This window comes from Crocodylus siamensis, chromosome 5 (genome assembly GCF_052110815.1).
Source record: "Crocodylus siamensis isolate JL-2025a chromosome 5, ASM5211081v1, whole genome shotgun sequence".
NCBI classification, from domain to species: domain Eukaryota; kingdom Metazoa; phylum Chordata; order Crocodylia; family Crocodylidae; genus Crocodylus; species Crocodylus siamensis.
This window is the reverse complement of record NC_143399.1, coordinates 37,343,150-37,369,179: the sequence shown is the minus strand read 5'-3', so window position 1 is coordinate 37,369,179 and position 26,030 is coordinate 37,343,150. Positions and strand designations below refer to the sequence as shown.

General features: G+C 44.9%; 2 protein-coding genes across 4 annotated transcripts in view; both read left to right on the top strand.

Moving 5' to 3' along the window:
* Positions 1 to 2,734, top strand: part of CDC14A (cell division cycle 14A) — a 143,080-nt gene extending 140,346 nt beyond the window's left edge. For all 3 annotated transcript variants that reach the window (XM_090047084.1, XM_090047085.1, XM_090047086.1), the window contains exon 16: positions 618 to 2,734. In XM_090047084.1, coding sequence (XP_089903210.1) covers positions 618 to 647 — 30 coding nt within the window. In that variant the 3' untranslated portion in view covers positions 648 to 2,734. The remainder of the gene's footprint in view (positions 1 to 617) is intronic.
* Positions 2,735 to 4,966: 2,232 nt separating this feature from the next.
* GPR88 (G protein-coupled receptor 88) lies at positions 4,967 to 13,698 on the top strand. Its single transcript, XM_090049358.1, has 2 exons — positions 4,967 to 7,546; positions 11,024 to 13,698. The coding sequence occupies exon 2, from the start codon at positions 11,358 to 11,360 to the stop codon at positions 12,441 to 12,443; it is 1,086 nt and encodes a 361-aa protein (XP_089905484.1). The 5' UTR covers positions 4,967 to 7,546; positions 11,024 to 11,357; the 3' UTR covers positions 12,444 to 13,698.
* The last annotated feature ends 12,332 nt before the right edge of the window (positions 13,699 to 26,030 follow it).

Below are 26,030 nucleotides of genomic sequence, written 5' to 3'. Positions count from 1 at the left end.
TCTGTCATTATCTGAATCAAAATCTGCAGAGTGCATTGTATATTTTAGTAGTATTCTTATCCTTGTTTGAGACTTAATTAAATCAATTTAAATCACAATAACTGCAATCGTGTTTTCTCTGTTGGTTATTTTAACAGAGTATTACATTGTCTTAAAGGATTTCTTAAAATTTTCATTAAAAAGAATAAACCCCTAGAATTCTCTGGATTAGAAGTAATTGAATCCAAATATAATGGCTCATATAATAATTGTAACTTATATTTTTGTCTTTAAATACTTTTTTATATCTGATTCACAAACAATAATTACAAGTTGATAACAACAAGAAGCTATGTGCTCCTAACATTATAGTGTAAACTGAACTGTTAAATTGACTGTGTCTAATAACATTTAATGTGACTGTTTGATAAATCATTTGCCATTTTTGGTACATTTCCTGTGCATGTCCAGAATGCACTTACGTTTAGTCTACCCTGGAATTTTTCTGTTTTCTAGTTATAATCTTTTTTTTTCCTCATAGAAATGTATTTATTTGAAGGTATAAATTGAATGTGGGATTTAAAAGGGTCCCTCTTAATACAAATTTTAATACCAGTTTCTGTTTCTCCTCTGCACAGTCCCTTCAGTCTGAATATGTTCAGTACTAAAGCCTTGCTGCTTCGGTGAAACATGGTCAGCTCTTAAATTCCCAACCCTTCATGGAGGAGAATGGTGAGGGAAGGAAACGGCTCACTAAGAGGAGAGCTCTTCATTCCTAGATAACTTAAAACATTTAACTAAGACACCAAGGAGAGACTTAACCAGAAATCTCTGGTTTTTAATGACTACTGCAGATGCACTGAGAAGTTAAATTTATGAAAATTTACAGTGATGTTATATACAGGTTGAAGATTTTAATGTTGTGACTGACTTGGGGTATTTCTAATAGATTTCAATAATACATTTATAATTACATTTGTGTATACAGTGTTACAATATGTATGTATTAAGAGACTATTTTGATAAGATAAAAATATATATAATTATGTAAAGATTAGACTATATTTTGTTTTAGGTTTCTTCACTTCTTTGCTACCAAAAATATGTATTTTAAATGTTTTAGGTCTTTATCTACAGGGTGTGAAAAGTTTTTATGAACAAAACCCTTTGGGTTTTATTTTTATGGGGCCACTATTTTTGTTTAAAACTGAATTCAGTTATTTTTGGTGTTTAATTTTCCTTAAGTAAAGTAGTTGAAGTCAACTAATGAGAAATTTGTAAATATACGATCAACTGGTACAACTTGGTTTATAATTGGCTTCTCCCTTTCAGCTGCTAATCTTTCATATGGTCAATTTAAAGGAGCAGATAATGTATATTTTTGATTCAGATGTAATGTGACATTCCTACTTCTGGTATATAACCTCCTTTAGGAAGAGAAAGCAATCTAGCTTACAATTCTGTTTTAACTTTTTCCCTTTTGAGAATGTATTTAAAAATGTGTTTTATTTTACTCCTAGTTTTTCTTTCAGTTTTGTTAAATGTTTGTATCATTTGGTAATTCAGTTTGTTCTGAAGCAGCTTGTAAATTAAAAACTCTGTTATGCAGTGTACTCTGTGCATAAAAAGGAAAGCCGATTTTCATAAGCAGGTGGATGTGCACTGAATTTGGCAACTGGTGTGAATGATTTTCATAGCAAAAACATCCTAGATTCAGATGTAGAAGTAATAAGTTATTCTAATTAAATGTGGCAGTAAAACAATACCTTTCCAGACATTTACTCTCAATTTTAGCTTGTCGTTGCCTTAACCAATGTCCAATCATGCTATAAATTATTATAACACAAGTTCTGCCGTTGGCAAATATGACAATTACTACTAAATAATTGTAGTTCTACTCAAAATTAATTGGGGACCAAATTTACTGAAAGTATTTCATACAGTGTTAGTGGGGAAGGTGCATCGTATTATACTATAACCCTTCAGAACTATTTCTCCCGTATTTATCAGAACTGGTTATGTGGTTGAATTCCCCTAAAAGTACTTTAAAAAATGGAAGGGTTTTGTGAAATATCTTTTTATTGGACCAACTACAAATAGCTGGCCCAGCAGAAGATAACACACAAAACCCTTGTCCCTCATACATTTCCTGGACCATCATGGCTACAACACAACCCTGACCCTACTTTAAAAAGCACTAGTATGATTTTGAAACAAATGGTTAGTGTAATCCAGGAGGCAAAATTAAATAAATAAAATTGTCAGTTAAAAGTACTGTACTTTTAGACAGCTGAAGAAAAATACTTGATTAAAGGTTTTTGTACTAAACTGAAAGTCCAGGAAAGTTCTATAAGTGCGTCACAAATCGCATCATGATCATTTGGTGTATTTTTATGAAAAAAAATCATAGATACCATTTGGAATGGGAATTCACATTGAAAATTGTAATAGTTACAAAAACAATGTTGAGTGCAGCTATATAAATCAGAGTAAAATTTACATGTAATACTGTAAATTTTCATAACTTTGTGTATATGTGACATATACACACCCTAAGTAGCATATGTGTGTGCGTATATAATATAATATACTGCATATGAATTATAGGTGAACGGTAAGGTAATTCTACCTCCAATAAAGAATTTTGTTTGATATGTATTTTGTTATGAATACTTTATCTTCATAAAAATATGTATTTTGTTCTATTTTGTAGATATACACAGCTAATCAACAATAAAAATATCTATATAAATGAGCTGCCTTACTTCTACTTTACCTTACTCAGTTTAATTTGGTCAAGTGCCTGCTCCTTTTCAGAAATTGGAATAAGTAAAATGTGCCTCTGTGGACTGCTTGTGTCTCAATAACTCGATTTTACTGTTTCAACAGCAGTATTGTCATCCTCATAATTGGATAAGGTTGTTGTTCCACCTGCCACATGTCATTCTGCCTGCATTAAGGAATATGAGCGTCTTAGGAATTGTGGACTTCCCTCAAAACCTTTGGCAGAAATCCAACAGCATCCATATGATTTGGTAGATGCTCTTCCTACTGCTATTCCAGGCTGTCTGATACTGTATTTACTCACATTCCACGCACACCTTTTCCCTTAAAATCAACCCTTTGAAACTTGGGACACTAACAGTAGCTTTTGACTAAGCTGCTGAAAGCTTCTACCAATTCCTTAGTGGCTGTGAGAGAGTTAACACTCTAGCTTGTGTCTGAAGCAGCCATTAAGTTGGGTGACAGTAAGTGAGCCACTACATGCTGTTGGCCATGCCCCAGGAAAATTTTTTTTTTCTAAATTCTGCCTTCCCTAAACAATATGTGTGTCTTTTTGGGTTGACAGGGTGGTTGGCATGTGAGAAAATACAAGCATTCTTTTCAGTGAATGGACTCTGCCAGGGTTTTAAAGTAAACGCCTGTCATTGGTAGAAGCTGCAGGTAAGAACAACTTAAAGAGGAACCGAGGGGACTTGATTGACTCAGTCATAAAAAGAAACTCTGCTGTGAGTTCAGAATATCTAATTAGCAAGCCATGTTGGGCTCATTTTGATTATTACAATTACAGTACTAAAATTTCAGTGATAACTACCTCCAGAGCATAGGGAGGAATTTAAAGTTTGAAGGACTGTTAATGGCAAAGATGCAATTTTAAACAGCTTGATCCAGCATCCTGTTCTGTGGCCGGTTCAGTCTTAAGGAAGAGAACAACCTAGGTCTATAGTACTTCCATTTTTCAGGAGACTCAAAGAGCTACCTGTGAAGGTCCAGAATTGTTTAGTTTCAAAACTAATGAAGGTTTTCATTTGCTATCTAATTCCTGGCCTACTGTTTTCTCTCCTGGACTAGATACACTTGAGATTTAAAAGGAAACAAGGTAGATGTCATACTGACTCTGTAGCAGAGCACTGGAGTGCTCGCTACTAGCAACAGTAATAAGGACAGCTGCCAATTAATAAGGCAGCACAGGTGAGGGTTGCCAGGGCAACTAATGTTGGTCAGCTGGCTAGAAGAAGGCTGGGCCGGGCCTTTATAAACAGCCCAGGCCGGAGCCTAGCTAGCAGTTCTCTGGCAGCTGCAGGAGCTCTGCAGGAGAGCTGAGCAGCAGAGTCAATGGTGGCGGTCTGACCGGCTGCAATGATGTGAGGGGAGAGAGAGAACCTGGATAGAGGTATGAGAGAGCCAGCATTGAGCAGAGCTGGGGTTATAATCTCGGGGCCTATGAGTGTGTTATAAGCTGATAGGCTTCTGGTGTTTGAGTTATAGACGTTTGGCTCCCGATTCAGTTATCATTATACCGGAGGACCAGGTGAGGCTGTAGGGGTGTGAGGAGGCCTCATGGGAGCTTCCCAATAATTTGGGGCCCCGTGTGCCCAGTAGTGGCACAGTGAGCGGTGCCAGTGGGGCACTGCTGTTTGCGCCGGAGAGTCACGGTGTGTGGGGTTTTGGACCCTGGCCTGTGAGGGCAGTAGTTTGCCCAGTGGGGCAAATGACCCAGAAAAGGGCTGAGGGGCCAGGCATGGCTGCGGCCACCTGAGCCCCAAGCGCGGGAAACGCGGAAGCGAGATCCCAGGGTGGGCAACAAGCGCGAGGAGCGCGGTGTAGGCCCCAGAGAGGGCGGCGAGCGCAAGGAGCACGGTATAGGTCCCAGAGTGGGCGGGGCTGCAAAGAGGGCGGTGAGCGCGAGACGCGTGGCAAAGACCCCGAGAAGGGCTAGAGGGGCGAGACGCGCGGCAAAGACCCCGAGAGGGGTGAGACGCGCGGGAAAGCCCAGAGGTAAGCGAGAGGCCCCTGAGGGGGCGAGGTGCATAGAAAGAATAAGACAGGCTCCAGTGGGGCGTAGCCTGGGCGAGACAAACCCAGAGGCACCAGACAAAGGGGCGCTGGTTGTGAGGGTAACCCAGAGGCGCCAGGCAGGGCGCAGGGAGACAGAAGGACCAGATATTGTCCACGAAGAACTGCGAGGCTTGGGGCGTGCTAAAGGGGAGGTTGGAGGCACGCATCGCCCATAAGGCAGGGGTGCACTGGGGCACCCCAATCGGAACGGGGCATAGTGCAGAGTAGTGTCCAAGGCAAGACAAGGCAGCCTCCCTTACTGAACTTAGAACATCAAAGATGTGGCGGGCGAGTTGAGGGTGCTGAATCACCTAACTGGACACGGCAGGGGGTGCTAGCAGAATCACGGCCGCCCCTGCACCCACTCTGTGACAGACTCATTTCAGAAATCTGAGCCAGGGCGCATACATAACTTTTCCAGTGCTTATGCTGGAACTCCAAATAGTATAGCAGGTCTGCTTTGCTTTTCCATTTCTTCAGAACACATCAATACATTATACAAGCAGTCCTCAGACTTATGACACGATTGGTTCCTGAAACCCTTGTCTTAAGTCGAAACATCTAACTCAGAACCGATTTTTCCCATAGGAACAATGTTATAAATGGGAGATTGGTTCTTGAACCAAGGCCCAGTACCCTATTTTCACCAAAAATAACCCAGAATTTTTAACCCAATCAATTATAGATGAGTAATATAGCTACATTAATGTATTTATATTGTAAATAGCAATTGTATTGATTTGGAAGGACTTGTTTGATTTGGCTTTGCTGGACTTTTTGAACGGCTCTGGGCTGAACTTTTTGAAGGGTTCTTGGCTGGAGTCTTCTCAGGAGTCTTGGCTGCTTTCGTAAAGAAAGTGTCCAAGGAAGTTTGGACAGATGTTCTCCAGGGACATGGGTGACTCAGTGAACTTGCTTGCTGGCATGCCATGACATCGGATAAAGCATCCTAAAGTCAAAACTGACATCAGAAAGTTGAAACTGTCAATTTATAAACTTTGTAAGTGCCATCCGTTGCAACTCGAAATGTCTTAAGTCAAGGACTGTCTGTAATGGACAACCATGTCAAAAGGCAGTTGGATCATGAAACTGATGCATTTGTCATGAGATGTCTGGTGGTGTGTTTACTGAGTCTTCTGAATGCCTGAGCAAACAACCCAAACAGACGCTTCTCAGCAGATCAGAAGTGGGGCCTCAAGAACTTAGGCTAAATACAAGTGTTCAAAAAGACTGAGGTGAAAGCACTCTTTAAATATCGTGCTTTACTCAAAGTGCTCTAGATTAGTGCAGGATTAAACATAATAGACATTAGCCCATGGGGGAGCATAGAAGTGGCCTGCACTAGCTAAGGTCAGCAGGTGTGTGATACTTCAGTACACCTCCCAGGAGGCTGCTGGAGCAGCCCCTCTCCCCAACCTTGCCCCCCAACCAGTGGGCAGCTTTCAGCAGTGGCTGGGATGGTGGGTGGGTGAATGAAACACCCCTTGCTGCAAGGGCCCCCCCCACAGCTTGCTGGCTCAGGGGCAAGAGGGGGGGATCCAGGTCCATATGGCAAAGGTGCCTCCCTTCTCCCCCCTGGCTGCAATTTCTGGTGCAGTTAAAAGCCAGATGGGCAGCCCTGTGCTGCAGCTTCTGACTGCAGCTCTCAGGAGGTTGGGGCAGGAGGGGATGAACAGAACTCACCCTGAGGCAAGGCCACCCCCCATAGTTTGCTGGCTTGGGGGCTTGCTTGGGGTTTAGTGATGGGACGGAATGGCCCTCAAGCCAGGTCCACGCAGCAGGGGGATTCATTCACCCACCCCACTCCAGCCTCCTGGCAACTGCAGCCAGAATCTGCAGCACAGGGCTGCTCATCCAGCTTTTAGCTGCACTGGGAACTGTGGCTAGAGGTGACCCTGCCACCCCCAACAAGTTGCAGGCTTGAGGGCCAGGGGGGCCAAGCTGGGTCTCTGTAGTAGGGGGGCACCCCCCACCCCAGGCACAACTGCAGCTTGCCTACCCTGTGCTGCAGCTTCTGGCTGCAGTTGCCAAGAGGCTGGCGGGGTGCTGAACAGAACCCTAGGAGCAGATTTTAGCTATGTCAGGACCTGCAGCTGGGGGAGGGAATGGAGCCCCTCCCTGCCACGTGTACCTGGCCTGGCCTCCCCTGAGCCAGCAAGCTATGGAGGAGCCCTCATGGCATGGGTGCTCCATTGGCCACACCGGGAGTAAACCCAGCCTTTTCTGTCTCCTCTCTGTGACAGCTGCGGGGCAGGCTTGGGGGGCGGGGGGTGCTCCTCTGCTCAGTGGAGGCTAGCAAGCCCCCAAGTGAGAGGCCTCTGGGGTGTTGAGGGAATGTAACCTACTGTACTCAGGGTGGATGTAGTATAGGCATTCAATAAAGTGTTCTGACGTAAAGTGTTTTAGTTTATTACCACATCCATCGAGGGTTAACTTAGAACAGGATCCACCATTTTTAAAGTTCTTTATGTGCCATGACCATCTTTTTTGTTATGACTTTAAAGAACTTTCTATATGCTTAACGCACTTTAAGTGTTATACCTGTACCTAGCCTTAGTGATCCATAGATGCATTTATCCTGCCTCAGAGCAGGAAGATGGACTTGACTGATTTCTTGAGGTCCCTTCAGGCTATTTTCCTATGATTTATGTATTTTCCTGCTGGTGGCTTCTCCTGAGCAAATACATATTTCAGTGATGCATCCTGAGAAACTCCAGTTAAGCAACAGGTAGGTAACTTCTCTTTTTTTCATAAAATAACTTGTATTTTTTTCAGGAATGTCTCAGGCTATAACTATACCTTGATTCAATTCAGGACATAGTCACTTGAGCAAGTTACCATGATGTAAATGAGGACAGAGACTTACAAGGTTGTCTGCAACTGTGTTAATTGCTTATGTACACACCCTTATCTGTGGAAAATGGAAGCTAATCTACATTAGCTTACCACTTTTTACTACTCATTCTTTTTGTAGGGGTTTTGTCAGAGGAAGGGCAGGAGTTTTTTATATATGTGCTGTTGTGTGCTTATGTTAAAGAAGGCAAATTTGAGGAAGGCAACCTGCTCTTCAAAACAAAGGCAGTAAGGTCTATGATGATCCTTAGTTCCTATGAGAGTCTGTTCTACTGAGTTGAACTTGCCTGTAAGTTTTGTCTCCTACAAAGGTGAGCCTTACCATTATTGAAGAGTTCCACTGTGTCAGAGGGCAAATTTAATTGACCACAGTCTTTATACTAGAACTTTTCTGGTAATGATGAGCCCAGACCATGAGTGCCTTGAAAATAAAGACCAAGACCCCAAACTTGATTTGAAATTCTGTAGCAATCCATTGTAGACAACAGAGAAAAGGTCTCTGTGCCATCTTGAAGAGATTCACTGGTAGTGTTCTGTACCAGGTGGAGTTTCCTAAGTGATGAAGATTTCATGCTCAGATATATTACATGGCTGTAATCAAAACACAACATGATTAAGGTATAATGGGGGCAAGTCATTATTTGACAGAATTGAATGGAATCTCTCATCCAATCAGATATGATTAAAAAAATATTATTGGTGTGAGAGCTTAGCTGCAGTGAGGGATCCAAGAGCAGTCTAAAGTATGGTCTGAACTGACCGCTTGAAGGAGTGTACATTCAACCAAAGGAACCTACCATGACTTTGGCTACTGTCTTGTTTAGTTCAGCTTTAACCATCTGCTCTTCATCTGTGAGTTAACAGCATCCGTCCACTGGGCCACATCAGTGGCAGCCTATGGTCACATGCAGTGATGGAAAAGTAGATGTGCCATCCGCATATTGCAAGCATGTGAATCCATGTTGTCATACTGGTTCACCTAGTGACAGTGTGTAAACAACACTCAGACTGTTGGTTGCTAGGAACCTTTACCTCAGCTCCCACTAGCCCCTATCCAGGCACAATATATAACATTGTGTTGACTGCATATGCTAGGCAACACCAAGGAAACTCCCAGGTATAGAACATGGCCAGTCCTCACTCCTCTGAAACCCCATTGTGGTGAAGAGAATCTGCCTAACTTTACACGTCAAGGGTGTCACACGTGGCCTGCGGCCTGGAGCTGGCCTGTGGGGCTGCATTGTTCAGCTGGCAGGGCTCCTACAAGGGCTGGGAATTTGGGGCCTAGGTGAGTGGGGGAGCTTCATGGGAGACGTGTTGGCAGCAGGTGGTAAGTGGTAGCTGTGTTAACACTCATGGTTGCTGTAATCATGCACGCTGCTGCCATATCTGTATCCGGTCCATGAGGTTCCCTACAGACCAGATCCGGTTGCAAGAAGCTCCACCTCCAAACCCGGCCCAGGGCCGAGTGAGTTTGATATCTCTGCTGTACATGCAGGAGTCAATATTAGGGTTCTTGTACAGAACTCCTAAGGGACTTGGTAGCAAGGATTTTATGTCCTCCACACAAGACTTCTAAATGTAAGTGGCTGACTGTGAAGGGAGTTTTGCAAGGAAAGAAGGGGCTGATTTTTCTGCCATTAAGATACCAGAGTTTTCCATTAGTCATTTCTTTAAAATAAAAGTCCATGTAGGCTGAACACTGACGGTTTGCTTTTTGTGCATGGAAAGATACATGACACAATGAAAGCTATACTCGAAGTACCTAACCCACTTACCTCTACACACCACCTGTGAGCTTTGGATCAGACTTCTTAAGTCCCTGATCAAAGAAAGATCTGGTTGGGCAAGACATGTCTACCACTAGTATAAACCTTACTCTTAATAGCTGTTTTGAATTTGTACTTTAGAGCTGAGACAATCTTACACTGGGGCTCCAGACAGACAGAGGTAAATATAATCTTTTAATTTACAAGGTGGGGGATCCTGTTTTACAACCAAAGGTGAAGTGGATGATTTGGAGAAGAAATGACAAAGAAGAGAAGACAGGCTGTTGTGTTTGGCCTTGTAGTATTTGGGATTTTATTCTATGTACTTTGTAAGATAATAACCAACAATAATTATAACTTTACCTGAGCAGTACCCAAGACACAAGGAGCTCAGGCTGACGAGAAGCTGTGCCATAGAGACATGTCACTTTAAACTGGGCTCACTGCTTCACTGCAGCATGGGGGCGGCAGAAGTGTCTTGGCATCAAAGGGAAAGTGAGCGTGTTTGCAGTGACAGCTCCTGTGCTTCTCCATTAGAATCGCTTACTTTAAAGGACTGTGTGCCCCAAAGGACTTTCAAAGCATTTGCGCTCTAATAAGAGGGTTGCAATACTATTAGTCCTATTAGCAGGCTCTATTGAGCACACTCTAATTAGTTGCAAGCTGACGCACTTTCTCCTGTAATATTGGCCAGACAGAAGAACTTTGGTTTCATTTTCTTGTAGCCACAGTGTTTCCAATAACCCTCAGATATAACTTCAGAAGGGTTTTGTGGGACCCACAGCAGCTTGGGACCCTGAGTGTGGAACTGGCACCTTTTTATATCACGTTCCAGAAAACCTCACCCTGTGCCTTCAGTATTATTATTATTATCGTTACTCATGGCAGTTAGGGCTGCAGGGTGAGACTATAAAGTAATCTATTCATCAAGGAAAAGCAATGACCAATTCAATGTAGAGGAGTGTATAATAGATTTCAGTCACCTGTGTTGTCTCCATTTCCTCCTATCCCCTAAATAACCCAAAATATACATATGCAGGGGTTAGCACCCTTACATGAAAAGTGCTCTGTTGCCAAGGAGCTATATGTAAGAGACAATGTGTTTTTTTTAATTCAGAAAGCACATTGCTATTAGAGACTGGATCTAAAATTAGGTTTAAAAATAGGTTTTACAGAAGCACTGAGTGGTGCTACCTAATAAGGAGAATCGGAAGAAATCAGTTCAAATGAATAGCTGGTAGGGGAGTTTCTGCCCCAGATACTCTGCCTTTCAGAGACAGGTGAACAAAGTCCTTTATTAGTCAAAAGCTTGCTGAGGATGAAAGGCTCTGTGTACATACATTGCGAGGCAGCATTCAAACCATGGAGTTGGTGAGGGAGGGAGAAAAATCACACTAGCTGCAGTATTTTCAGAGCCAGCTGGGATTTTCCTCCTGCTTTTACAAGTTGGAAATCTGCTGAATAATTCATGAGGAGGAGAAAGGCTGAATTTTCCTGGGATGATGTATGTGGTATGTACAGTAGCACAGAAGGAAACCGCAAGACTTCATATCAGCTGCTGCTGCTCTTGTTGCTGATTGCAGGTGCTGCTTGGCATTTTCACAGCTGGAACATCCTTGCTGCTGCTTTCCTGGATGCTGTTAGCTGCCTGAACTGGATTGTCCCTGACAGCTCCCTGCTCTGGACACTACTAGCTTCACTATGCAACCCCACTTCTGCTAGCTTTATTCTCTGGACTGTCCTATTGGTTGCCAGTGTTGGATACTACTGGATTTTGCATGCTCTGCACTATACCAGTAACCTGCCTTACAGCCTTATTCTGGCTCCTCTCCGTCTGTGTCTCTGCTTCAAAGCCTCCTTTCCCGGGTAAGCATGAGATTTGCATGGAGGTGCCGAGACTGAGTTGCATTCAAGAAGATGCCCAACTCTTCCTGGAGTGCCAGCTCCTCTCTGCTGCTCCTGTGTGAAGAGTCCTCAGGGACCAGGATCTCCTTGTCTCTTCTGTACTCCTTGTTAGCCATATCAGGGACCTTATCCAATGTGATGGTTATTTATTTAGTCTTCTCCTTCAAGAAGCTACAGACCACCAGCAATGCTTTCATTGTGAACGGCTGTGCCGCTGACCTGAGCATCTGTGCCCTCTGGATGCCACAGGAGGCAGTGCTGTGGCTGCTACCACCAAACTCCCCTTCTGCCCACTCAACAGGATACCGGCTGCTCCGGGGGGCGCTCCTGGGCCTTGGCCTCACTGTCTCCCTGGTCTCTCACCTTCTGGTAGCTCTCAACAGGTATGTGCTCATCACTAAAGCACCCAGTACTTACCAAGCAATCTACCAGCGGAGACATGTAGGGTGGATGATTGGACTGTCCTGGGGCCTTGCCTTGCTCTTGGTCCTGCTGCTGCCCAGGCTTTGGACACAGTGGCCTTCACAGCAGTCACCCCAGGGGGAAAGTAGCAGCAGTGTGCACTATACTGCCCTGCTGGTACCTCTGGCCATGCTCAGCCAGACAGCACTGCTGCTCCACTGCTATCTTGGCATCGTGAGGCGGGTACGGGGCAGCGTCAAACGGGTCAGTGTCCTCAACTTCCACCTTCTGCACCAGCTGCCCTTCCCTGCTGCCCCACAGCCGCCACGCCGGGCCCAGCGACGCCTCAGCAGTATCTCTGTGCTGCTCCTCTGCTGTGTCTTCCTCCTGGACACCCAGCCCCTGGTGTGGGTGAGCCTGCTGGGCTTCTTCCTGCAGCCCATGCCCCGGGCATTGCAAGCGACCAGCTGGCTGCTGCTCTGCTCACTGTCAGCATTCAACCCACTGCTTTATACCTGGAAGAACGAGGAGTTCAGGCGCTCCGTACGCTCAGTGTTGCCAGGAGGAGACGTTCCAGGTGTAACTGTGGCTGTGGCAGCAGCAGCCACTGCCCTCCCCACGGTGTCCCTTCCCTCCCAGGAGCTGCCACAGCTGGGTGCCAGGGTGAAGAGCATGGGTAACCTCATGCTTCACTGATTCACTTGGGGAAACATATGGCTCCCCTGGTAAGATTTGACAAAATGCTGAAATATGTAGGAGGCGTATGAGTGCAAATGACTCACTGAACCACAGAGCAAAATCCTCTACTCCCTGAGGGAGAGACTTTGGATGCTGCTTCACAGATGCTGCAAGGCTGAAACGTACATCCAACTGATTTCCTTCCCCGTGGCATGTATGTGGCCTGGGAAAGCTGATGGGGTTGGATACTTCAGAGGACCCTGTTGTTCTCCAGGTCTTCGGTTTCCCCTCTGCTTTCCTCTCAGCTTGTACACTGCCAACTGAGGTTCCTTCACAGGAGTAGGATGCTTGTGTCTTGGGGTTACAACCACTGTGGTGTAAAAATGTTGCCATGGAGACTCCTTTAGAGAGGTTGTGAACCTGGGGCTGCTCAGCCCTCCTCACAGGAAGGTGGCACTTGGTTGTGGGTGATTCAGAAGCTATTTTACAGTGGGGCTTCAGGGCTTGGGATGCTAAATAAGCATCTGGGAACTGCCTTGGCAGTCCCACTCCACTTCCAGCTCTCCATTCCCACTGCCCATCCACAACAGGCTTTCCTGCCTTCTCAAGTGGAGGCCCACACGATGTGCGAGGGTAGAAGGTCTGTCCTTCTGCGGGCATCTTCCAGGAAGGGACATCTACCCTGCCCCCTCTTTCCAGAGGGCTGTTTCCACAGGACTTTCTGGGGCTTCACCCTCTTCTGCTCCTCACCCGCTTTGGGGCTGCTCTTTCCCTTGCTAGTTCTGCCCCCACTTCTTTCTCCTTTTTCTGTAAATTTGTTTCCTTTTTCGCTCTCTCCTGGCCTCTCAGTTTGACTCCTGCTTTGTGTACCTGTTTGCTGCCTCTTCCCCCAGAGGTTTGCTTCCTTCAATCCCTCACTGTTACTGATACACTGAGAAGACTGAAGCTCTTGCTATGTTGTCCTAGGGATTTGGGAGAAGGAGCTGGGGACTTGGTGCTGCTCAAGCCTCCTTTGCAGCCTCGGTCTTCTCATTCCCTGCCTGAGCCTCCCCTGCTCTGTACAGTGCCATCCACAGCTCTCTATTTTTAAAGGCCTCTCTGGGATGGTAGCCAGGGCTCAGATCCCATTGGACTGGGTTTAGAAATAGTTACAGCCCCGCAGAGAAAACAGGATGGAGAGGCAACTTTAAAAAAAAAAAAAAAAAAAAAGCCCCCAATTTTAATACTTTGTTTTGGATGTTTTCTGAGCAACTCCTTAAATAAAACAAATGTTGACACAAATCTCTGCCTTTGGCAATTCACTTTGATCAAAATAGAGTCTAGTCCTCCGTCTCTACATAGCATTATAATCTGTTCAGCTATTTGTCTTTGCTGTGGTAGTTCTACTTCATCAGGAACAAACCGCATTATTGTTGCAAGGGGGTTTTGCAGCCTGTCCTTGTGCTAAGTTAGAGGTGCCAGGCTTGGTGGGACAGCTTCTGTTCAGCAGAAATCCTTCCACTCAGGATAAATGTATCAGTGGAGCTGCTTTTCTGGCCATTACTGCAACCTCAGTACTGGTTGTAGTCAGGGACTAAAGAGCCTTTCATTTTTTGTAGCCTGCCGAGGCTTCAAAATGATAAAAGGGAAAAGACATCCTGCAGCCAGCATCATTAGGAGAGGAGAGAAGCTTCATGAGTGTATGACAGCCTGTGAACTGAAAAAAAAAAAAAATGTCCTAGTTCTTAACAAGACTTCCTCCTCCATATCTCAGGCACAGTCTGCTCTGAGTGACAGTGAGTATGTCTCTTGTTGTGTATCCAATTTCCATGTTAACAGCTTGTTCCAGCTTCTTTTAAGTCAGCAGGAGTTTTCCCAGTGACCACAATCTGAGTGAAGTGTAAGGCCCTAGATGGGATCCCTGGCTGTGGAGGTAGCAGAACATATCGGAACCCCTGAAGTTCTCAGGTGGGTCTGGGTCTGGGTGTGGAGGTGGGTAGGGAAGAGATTACACTACAGAGAAGTTATATGAGAGTTGTGCACCCCCTTCAGGCTGCAGGGCAATACTTGGTGCCAGCTTTTGTTTCTCCACAGCAGTACTGGCAGATACGAGTGGCTCAGCATAAGCACTGGAGGTCTGAAACTGCCCAGATATGCAAGTCAAATTCCTTTTCCCTGCAAAGGAGGAAGGGGTGAATGCCTACACTTCTGCTAGCACTGCAGGGGCTCCAGAGCCAGGAGGTCCTGGGAGGATTCTGTCCCTGCAGCCATCTGCACAAAGCTCATTTGTTCATCCTTTGCATAGGAGCTGAGAGTTTGACTCTGATGTAACTGGCACAAAGCAAGTCCATCCATGTCTCTCTGGGACTGAGGTTCCCTATCCAGTGTAGGTCTTGAGTGCATAATGTGCACTATGCTTGACTAACTCTTGCCCTGGGCTGAAAGCCTGGACAGGCAGATATGGGGCCTACTAGCCTTTCAGGGAGGGAGGGAGAAAGAAGTGACCATTGAAACTATTCCTCCCTTACAACTGGAGCTGTATGTGAAAACAAAAGGAAGCCCAATATGAAACAGGAATTTAAGTAAAGATGATCTATGCATGACTATCAACATTGTTTAGAGAGATGAGCGTACTCACGTCACAGCCTCAGCAGGACAAAAATAGCAGTGAGGAAATGAGTGTGGAATGTTTCCACCTCTCCTTTATCTTCTCTGGGGGTGCCCACCTCTGTCTGCATGTATGCTGATTTCAGACCTCTCTCACCTTGCAAAGTTACTGTTCAGAATGTGCCTTAACCTAAAGCCAAGATCTTTATTTTTCTTTAGCGTAAACATTATATGGCCAGTGGCCATGTAAGCTTGTCCTAGATCCTAGCAACCAATGTGCCTAGCCTCTATAGTAGTGGTTCTCAACCTTTTTAGACTTAAGGCACCCCTTCGGAAATGCCAGCTCTTAGTTTTCACTCATTTTTTACTATGGAAAATAGAGCAATTCTTCTGTTGCAAAGAACTCAGAAAGCCCACAACAGGCCGGAATGTTTTTGACACTATGGATTCCTATTTGAAACCTCTGTGTTTATCTTGTAAATCATATTTGCACACCTGAGAGTGCAAATACTGAATAGCAGCATACAGAACCTTTGAGAGGCTCGCAAGACATCTCAGTGTGTTGTGGCAGCTTGGCTGAGAATCACTGTTCTGTAGATACCATCTTCAGAGGAAAAAGTAGACCAGACTTTCAAGAGTTATGGTTAAACACACTATCATGTATTCTGCCATCCAGGGCTGAGCATTCAGTCTAACTACTACTGAATCCAGTTATACTGTAAAATAAAAATCCTTATGAAACCACAAGGTGATGAGGACCATCAAATTCCACTGGATCTGTGGGATATAAGGATATTCAGCACCTTGTAGTCCTAGGCTTCTAAATAGAACAACAAATGTTAAAATAACATAAAAATCAGCTAACCAAAAACAAAAACTGTCTTAATGTGAAAGCTTTTTATTTAAAGCAACTCAGACATCCAAACCAGAGAAACCTGCCTGTGTTCCCTCAAAGGACAGTGCTTAAATGCTTGCTTGTGGGCAATATTTGAATTCCCTTATTTAACATGTTAAATGAATGCCATTTTGTACAAAACTTGTATCACCTAAGTACTGTGCATTCTACCAGTGCCCCCTCCCCATATGTATAATATACTAAATTTCACATAAAAGCTGGAAAACATTTGGATGCTTCAGAGGCAGCTACATCTATTGCTAATATCAAAGGGTCATTCTTAAAATACACGAGAGCAGAAAATGACATTGCACAGAACAAAATTATCCTCTAAAATATTTAACACAGAATCATTTGATTTAAGATCTCTCTTCATTTCAAAGTTACTGAGAAAAAAGAGAAATCCTGTGTGCCTTGACCTAAAGCCAAGTTCTTTATTTTCCTACAATATAAATACACTATGGATAGACTTGTGAGTTGGCTGTAGTGGAACGATGCTCAATCTCCTGCCCACAGGCCAGATTTGGCCTGTGGACTGACCTGTGGGGCTCCACACAGGTCAAGAGATTTGGCAGCAGGGGACTTGGTGGCAATCAACACTGCTACTACTCTCCCATCATCACAGTTCCAAGCCCTGCAGGCCAGATGACATGGCCCTGCATGAAGGACAGGGCTGTGGGCACAATTTGGTGTGGGGTCCGATTCAGCATGTGGGGCTGTGGCCATGCAGGTGGCTGGCCCCAGCTGGCCTGGTTCCCCACACTCTGGCTACGCAAGCCCACATGCTGGATCAGGCTCTGGCCAGGCCTGCGTTGCACACCAGATTAGGCCTACAAACTGACCCTGTGCCACTCATCTAGCCCATAGGGTCAAAGGTTTGGGCACTGGTGCCCTAGTAGTGTATCAGTGTGCCCAGGCTCTGTAGGTTCCATCTCTGGAATGGAAGAGTAGATCAGACTCCCCTTCAATTCTTGGCCTTTCTTGACATCTCTTCTGTGCTGTGTACAACTGGATCGAAGCCATTAATCACATGCTTGATGGTAAAGCCTTTTTGTTACTAGTGACCTCTCACATTCAAAGTACAAGCCTGCAGTATGGGGGAAAGTATTCGTAGCTGTTTGTCATTCCAAATACCTGAACCTGGTAGGACAGTCCAGATAAAGCTCTTCTTTTGTCAGATGTTCTGCAACCCAAAGCTGGTTATGCGCATGACCTAAAGAATCCCATCTCTGATTTAGAAACACTGTTTTTGATTTGCCCATTCAGGAGTATAGCCTATAGTGCCAGGTCTCTGAAGGCTACAGTTGTCATGAATCAGTCTGATTCCAGAAGCTAGAGTCAAGGCTGCTGTGTGAAACAGCCTGTAGATGGCATTCGCATTATTATAGATTGGGCTAAATCTCTTTGAAAAAAGGGGGTTTGTAACCTCTGCCTTTCATTTAAGCTAGTTGGAAGAAGCCATTAAGTTCCTTTACAGAAAGTAGGCTGTAGCCTACAAAAGCTTATGCCTTTCTAAATGAATTAGTCTATAAGGTGCCACCCTGCCCTGCCTCCTGGAAAAAGGTAAGTGAAATAATAGGGGCAAAGATGGGCATGTATGATTATGCAAGATAAAGGTACAGGTGAGGTCATTCCAGAATCATGCAGGAAAAGGGCTGTGGGTGGTATTATTTTTGTAGAGGTGTGCAACAGAGTGAAGAAGGAAAAACACTTCAGGCACCTATACACGTGACTGAGCTCTGCTCTGATGCATGCTAATTAGCATGTGTTGGAGCAAACTCAATCGCGCTTGCCTTGAATCTGCTGGAGTGTGCTAATTAGCATGCTCCAGCAGCCTCCACATCATGTGTATTCAGCATCCCTGCATTTTAAAATGGCAATGGTCCCCTACTGCCAATGATTTTGAATATTCAATTCAAAATCATCAAACAAACTTTAGTTAAAGTGTCCTTGCCACTATTTTGAAATGTGGGACATTGAATACATGTGACACTGTGAGCACTTTAATTAGAGTGGCTCTGTGAGCCACTCTAATTAAAGCACCCTCCCCCGCAGAGCATATGCATAGATGCCCTCCAAGAGGAGAAAGAGAGGGCACAGAATCATCAGATGCATCCATTGAAGCACTCATAACATCATCCTGAGAAAGAGCTAAGGGTGTAGAACAATAATTCTCAACTATTTTAGACTCAAGATCCCCCTCAGAAGATGCCAGCTCTGAGATTTCACTTGTGTTCTGAGTACTGAAAAATAACAGAGCAATTCTTCTGTTGTAAGAGCTCAGAGAGGCCACTGCAGGTCTGAATGTTTCTGACACTCTGGATCCCTATTTGAAATCTCTAAGTTTATCTTGTGAATCATGTGTAGGAGTTTGTATACCTTAACCATGCTCATATTATGCAGTACTCTGCAGCACCCATAGAAGGATCTAATGGCAACCCAGGGTGCCATGGAACCCTGGTTGAAAACCACTGCTGTAGACAAGCAGACTGCTTTAAATGGGGGAGACCTAGGCTAAGTACAGGCATTAAGGAATGCCAAGGCATAAGCATTCTAACTTTTGAGCTTTACTCTAAACACCCAAGGTTAGGTTGGGAGCAAGCAGAACATGTGTTAGCCCTTGTTGGGGGCAGGGGAGGCTCAGAGCCTGTCTGCATGGCTCAAGCCCTGTTGGTAGTGGGGAGCTTATGCATACCTCCCAACATGTCCCATGGGTTCCACATGTTGCCAAAGACATTTGAGAAGAGCTGAATGGCCAAGCCACCCCGATTGGCTGTGGCCACCATCCATCCATCCTATGCATGCCCACCTAGTGCACCCTGCACCTGCCATGTGTGTGTGCACGCATGCGCATGTATCCCAGATGCCTGGGTTCTGTGTGTTTTTGTGCGTCTCCCCCGATACCTGGGTTCTGTTTGTGTTTGTGTGTGTGTCCCCTGGATACCTGGATTTGTCTGTACGCATTTTTTCTGGATGCCTGGGTTGTGTGTGTTCATATGTGTGCACTTGCATGCATGTGTCCCATATGCCTGTATTCTACCTCCTGCCCCACCAGTGCTGGGGCGTGGCCCCAGCCCTGCACAGTGGCAGGCTATCTGGATCCATGAAATCCTAGCTTAGTAGTTCCTCACCCACATGGACTGGGAGCCCTCACTGGACATGGAGGGCCAAAGGGCTTTGAGTGCCTTCATCCTGGCACTGGGCCATGGGTCTCCAGCCCCAGGCTCCTCTGGCCCTGCCTGCAACCCAGGCTGGATGGGCACCATCCACCTGTCCCTCTCCAACCCCCGCCAGGGGCACACAGTGGGGCTGCAGGGGAATGCATCCCAAGAAAAAGATTTTAGTGCATTTATTAAACAAAAACTGTGCAATGTTGCCCACTCTAGAACTTGGAACCTTCTTCTCAGTTAACATTGAGAGAGTGGGGAAAGACCCTGGCTGCACTAGATGGTTATGACTTTGACAGGGGAGGAGGTGGGCAGCCATGGGGGCTCAATTTAACAAACACAAAACCTTGGAGCAGGAAGGGGAATGCCATGCATAAAACTGCCGCCCCTTGGTTTAATTAAAAGTTGCAGCTTCCAAACATTTTGTGTGCATGTGCCCACCTAGACTTGAACATCCAGTCACATGCAGCTCTGGCCTGGATGTTCGGTGGTGTTCTGGTGTGGTCTTCCCCAGTCTTGCCTGCCACGACTTTGAATATTATTTCAGTGGAGGGTCCAACCACTCGGAGTCTCTCAATGGTGGAACGTTTGTCCGGCAGTCTTCTGCGAAACTCCAACTCCCTTCTACCTTGCCCTTACACCCAGCCTTGATGGGTCACTGCTGTCCTCCCAGCCAGGTTCCCAACTGTTGAGCCCCTGTTTCCTTTTGCAGCGGGGGGGGTCCTCCCTGCTTACAGCATGAGCAGCCTGCAGTAACCTACCCGGTCTATGAGGCCGCCACTTTTCCCAAAAGCTAGCAACCCACCCAGAGGTTTCAATAACAATCAGACTCCCTGAGCTCTGACCCTCAACCCCTCCAAAAGTGGGAAACACAAAATCCAAACAAAGAAAAGCTACGGATACAATGTGAGGGACCCAACTGTCCCCTTTTTCAGGCTCCCTTGGCCTGGCCACTAACAACCCGTCCTTGACACTGTGGGTCCATGTCAGGCCCTGTATGGTTGGTGTATCCTGTGGACTCTGCCACCATTCCTCTCCCTTGTTGTCCCACCTTTGGCTTCTTTGGGTCACCTGCGGTCCTCCAATGGACATCTGTCCTCTCGTCACCTGCAGGAATGACACCACGTCACCAAGGGCCATACTTCACAGCCTCTCACGCTGGCCTTGCCTCCTATCTCCTGCCTGGTGTGCCTCTCCAGCTTCCCCAGTGCCCTCAACGATCCCACCTGGTTTGACGCCGAAGATTGCATCGGCCTCTCCAGCCCCTCTGCTGCAGCAACTGGCGTTGGGATCTCTCTGTGCCCCTCTGAACTTTTCCCCGGGTTCCTGGTCCTGAGGAGCCACCTCTGGCTCTTGGCTCTTCTCGCTACAGCCAGCAGTCTCTGGCTTACAGAGTGTTCTGAAGAGCTCTTCCCTGCTGGGGAAAGCAGCTTCCAGCTCCTTTCATTCCCGCAGGAGTTGCAGAGCGACACCTCCTGCTGGTGCTCCTGCTAATGTCAATCTGCCCCCTGCCTTGTTGCTGGTGGCCCGTTTTATTTCTGCCAACTGGTGATCGTGGCTGACATCACCGGCTGGCCACAGCTGCATAAAGACGCAGCTGACAAGCCATGCAGTTTCCTCTGCATCTTCCGGCTTCCCTGTGAGTCCCATTGCAGGTGAGTATCTTTCTTTACTTTTTTTTTTCTTTCCCCTCTGGGGATTCCTGACCCCGAGGCTCCCCCCTGGTATTTTGGGGTCCTCCCCCATAACAGTGCATAATAATAGAAAAACAGTGGAGCGTTGCCTGCTCCAGAACTTGGGCCTGAGCCAAGGGGTCTGCCTATTCTGACAGTGGCTGCGGTGCTCCCCTGCAGTGGGACCCAGGCCCAGAGTGTGTTGGGCTGGTGGGCCACCCTTCACCCATTCTCAGTGCTCCTGTGCCTTTTTGGGACTGGCTTGGAACATTTTTAGGGCTCTGCACCTATGCTGGTGGCTACCAGGAGCCAGGGGTCATGAGTTGGCACAGGGAGGTGGGCTGAGTCAGTGCTGGCCCTGGCATTAGGTCTCAGGCAGCCTGATCCCTCCCCTCCCCTCCCCTCCCCTCCCCCAATGCTGCTTTCCAGAGCAGGCCCTGATTATCTGAAAGGTCTCCCAGCCTCTGGAGCACAGGAGAGTCTTGACAGGCTCCTGTGTGCTCCAGAGATTGGGCATTGGCCACATGTTCATTTAAAGGCATAAGAACCAGCCACAGAGTTGTTATAAATCCTTTGTTTCTCCAGCCACCAAAACAACGCTATTTTTAAAATCCACCCATACAGATTAATTTCAAATGAAGAAGTTTATGTGCAGCATCCTGTTAAGGAAACATTGCAAATAAAAATGACAACGTATACTTTCCTCTTCCCTTTCATCTTGTAATGTGCAAGTAGATCATTGCAGATTTAGTGACAATCCTATTTCTACCTGACAGAAGCTTTTCACTTCACTTGTCTCATTTGTAGGATGACTGTTCTATTTTTGCTCTTTTAAACTACTCTTCCCCTGCATTATTCTACACCCAAACCTCTTAGATCCTTTTATTTCTTTTTCTATAGCATTAAGTCTTTGCTGCAATTTTTCACTCTTAGAGACAATATTTCATGTGTATGTTCAGGGCACACTAGTGCTTGTAATGAGAGAGGGAAGGAAAACTGATGTGCACAGGAGAAGTTAACGGTCAAATCCCAGATCTTTAGGTGTATAAATAGAACAGTGTTGACTAGGCACAGGCAGGTGTTTTTTTTCCCCTTTGTACAGAGCCTTAGTGAGTAAGTACTACAATACTGTATTACAGCCCTGGTGTCTGAATTTTAAAAAGGATGTTGAAAAAATGAACAAGCTGATGAAAAGAGCCACAAAAATTATTTGAGCTCTGCAAAGACAGTCAGAGAGTTCAGTCCATTTAGCCTATCAAAAGGAAAATTGAGAGGTGACTTGATTGCACAGTGTAAGTACCTTTCTGGGGAGAAAACAGTAGGCACCAAAGGCACCAATCTAATGGAGAGAGGCATAAGAAGAATCAGTGGTTGACACTGAAGCTAGACAAATTCAAACTGGAAGCAAGGATTGCTTTTTTACAGTTGGGGTGATCAACTATTGGGGGAAAAAAGGCAAGCAGTTGATTCTCTATCTTTCAATCTTAGAAGAACAGATGCTTTTCTGGAACATGTGCTTCAGCCAAGCGCAAGTTACTGGGCTCATTGCACCTGAGTTAAATTCTATGGCCTGTGATATACATCAGATTACATGATCTAATGACCATTTCTGGCTAAAATCTGTGAATCAGTGAAACGACCCTGCTATGTGGCCGTGGACACAGCTTGGAAATGAAACCAGCTGAGTTCTGGTATGCAAGTGTGGTCAGGATTTTGGAGCCCCCTAGTACAGCAGTGACTTTGTCTTAGTGGGGTTCTGTGCATCAGCTTAATAAGACTGCTAAAATTATGGAGCTGAGCCTCTGAGAATTCTACACTGAGGGAGACTAGCTCAACTGTGAAGAAAGTAAATTTGTATTAGGAAACACAGGCAAAGCCAGAAAATAGGTAGGTGAAGCACTGGATGGGGCTTCTTTTAACTGCATTATTATAGAAATCCTCCAAATACGTCAGTCCAGAATAGAAGGTGACAAAAAAGAAGACTTCACAGGATTCCTTTAAGCTGACTTTTCCTACAATTCTGTAAGACCGCAGCCATCATCCCCAGCCTCAAGGCTTTTTTCCCTCCTCTTTTAGAAGTGCAACAGATGAAATCCAAGCCTGTTCTTCATTAGGAAAAAATAATTCTGTTCTTGCTGGGTAGTACGTGAAAGCGTGAATGCCACTTGCAGACCAAATACTAGGGGGTAAGAACAACAAATGGAGCTGCTGTTGTTAGTAATGTTCAGACCTACCAAAATAGGCATGGAAGCGGTACAAAGGAGTGGCTTAAAATGTGTCTGCTGTTTGAATGAGCTTCTTGTTACTGTGTGAGTGGTTGCAGGAGATGGTAACTGTTACGCATTGCCATGGCTTATAAGCAGGTTCTGTCCACAGGTTCTGTTGGGCTGTGTATGAAACTTGAGCTGACCAAGGCAGATTTGCTAACTGCACTGTCCCATTTTAACACATCAACATTTGTCTTTTAACCAAAGAGCAGACTGGTTCTATCTGACACTGGGTAGGCAGCAATACTGACATGCAAAGGTCCTGTTTCATCCATCACTGCTTAAAAATACCTTGTTTCATTGTTTTGATATGCAGTGCTGAAAGGCTCTCCTCAGCCATCTGTGACAATTGGGTGTTTTGCACTGTGCTAAGTCCAGATAGTGTAGCAGATTCTGTAGTATATTAAGGGTAACTGATACAGTGTTATCATAAGAATACAAATCTGAACAGTAAAAAGAGTCATTGTATGTGACTAGAGAAATGAAAGCACTCCCTGCAGGATTTGGGAACGGAAGATCATTTTTGTCTTTCAGCTGCACATTACAACTGTTCTGTGTTATTAATAGAAACAGGAGAGTGAGACTAAACCATAACACTATGGGATCTATATGAGCTGAATTATACAGGCGTGGAAGCTTTTCTTCCATTCCTTGTGTCGGCATAGCCCTACATTCTCCTTTTACTACATTGTTACATTACATTTTATTGCATTTATTACATTATGCTGTCACCTGCTAGCAACCACTGTAATTACAGTAGTATCAGGACTTTCATTATGCTTCTTCCATCATGTACTCAAAGCATTCTATGAAATGCACCCTTGGAATAGAAATTTTATCTCAGTCCAGGTACATTTGGGGATGTTTGGGGATCCTCTCAGTTCTTTCTAGGTTACTGAAGCATGAGTCATGCTACCTGATTATTCATCCCACCCTGAAGAAAAGTCTTTGTGTGATTTTTCTTCAGGGTGGGATGAATAATCAGGCAGCATGACTGAAAAACAGAGGGCAACACAACCAGACAAAATTCCCAACTAATGGCTTTATTCTACTCCTACTGAAAGCTGTGGGAATTCTGCATTGACTTGGAAATAGGCTCAGGATCTGAATTTCCATCTTCTGAAGGATTTTGCAACAAATTGCCTTCCTGTGAATTGCTCTATCAGGAGTCCCAGGACAAACCAATGTGTGATTCACAGAATGCATGGCTAGGGTCAACTGACTACTACCCTCCATAAACAGAACAAACAATAAAAATTCTGTATGGAAATTAAGTGTAAAAATCAATGTGAATGCAACACCAACAGTATATACTTAAACACAGGAAGCTGGCGGAAATGAAAGTTAACTTGAACAATTTTTCTACTTAGTATGCATCCAGTGTTTTATATTATCTCTTAGCTGACTAAATATATTACCTAAAGATATATAATAAATGTAACCTGAAAAAAAATTCTAGAAGAACCTCTAATTTAAAAATGGTTAAGACAAATACCTCCAATTTTTTACCTTCACATGTTGATATCAGCAGAGATTAAAGGATATGGTTTCTGTTCCCAACCCTGATCACCTGTCTGTACATCACAGGTTTGAAGTTTACGCTATATTAACAGATTTTCCGAACAATCTTTAGCTGTCAGGAAGCTGGCAAGTTATTTTATTCTGATATTATTTTTTGTTATATTTTGACCACCAACATTTGGTTTGAAACATGAATATAAAAAAGCACGTTAAGCTTTTAATTATTTCCAGTCGTGATTGTTCTTTTGTGTTGCAGGCACTAGTCTCCCAGGAGCAGCACTGAGTTTCCCTTTCACATAGGTCATGGACAAGACAGACACAAGCCAATATTTCTGTTAAAAATCTTCATATATCAATAAATCCCCAGTGTCCTTAGCTGTAGTGCAGGTGCCTAGCAGAATGGCGAGTATAAGCAATAAATTCTACACCCTGCATTTCCTACATAAAGACATTCTCAGTGTGATCTCTTTAGGGGCATGGAAGGTCTTAGGTTGTGACCCTGTCCCTCACAGTGGCCTGCTAGTCAAGCATAAAAAAAGAGGCTGAACCATCCCCTGCAGGCCAGAAATGAAATGCCCAGTCTGGCCCTTAAAGAGCCAAATTGTACCACTCCTACTCCCCTGGAATGGTACTTAGTTCTCAACTTGTTGTTGTCATAGGTGGACCCTCAATACAAGGATGGCAGTCTTCTGGCAAATAGGGAAGTCATTGGTGAGTCCAGAGATGAGTGAGGAGGCCCATCCAAAATCCCCATGTTTGACTGGAGATATGCATAATAGTTCCGGTAGGAGGAATGGATCCTGGTGATGTGGGATATCAGCTCTTTTCCTTTATTTCTCTCATCTATCTACCTCCACAGTGATGTGATTTTCCTTGACATGATTGATGCCTTATGGTACCTTATGGTGTCACTGGGGATGATTTAATGCTTGAGTCTCCCAAGTATTGATGATAATATCACATTTCTCCAGCTTGGCCTTTAAAGTGTCTTTGAATATCTTTTGCCTACCTCTAGAGCAGTTACCATTGGTGATCTGAGAGTATATGTCCTGTTTTGGGAGCCAGTTTTCAGGAATCCTTATGACATGTCCTGTTTGATGTATCTGGTTCTATAGAACATGGCTTTGACATTGGTCAAGCTTGATTAAGCCAGAACACCGGGGTTTGTTCTTCTGTCCTTCCAATTAATATTGAGGATTTTCCAGAGATATCACTGATATTCCAAGGCTTGCAGGTGTTTCCAATGTTTAAATCAATGCTTAGCACTTTTCCTTGAAGAAGCTACATGGTCAGCAGTATAGCAGGGAAATTCTGGAAGGTCAGAATTAAGTCTGTCAGCAGATAAGGCCTGAAACCTGGCTGACTCTTCCATTCTTGTCCATTACTGGGAGCAGCAGCAAAAGGTTAATTATATTGACATGATGGTGTCACTGGACCCGGGCATGAGCCCTATTCTGTGATGAGACACATCAGGAAATACCCACTACTCAGCACTG

Coding starts and splice junctions, on each gene's coding strand:
- GPR88 (XM_090049358.1), top strand. CDS start 11,358: ATGCCCAACTCTTCCTGGAGTGCCAGCTCCTCTCTGCTGCTCCTGTGT.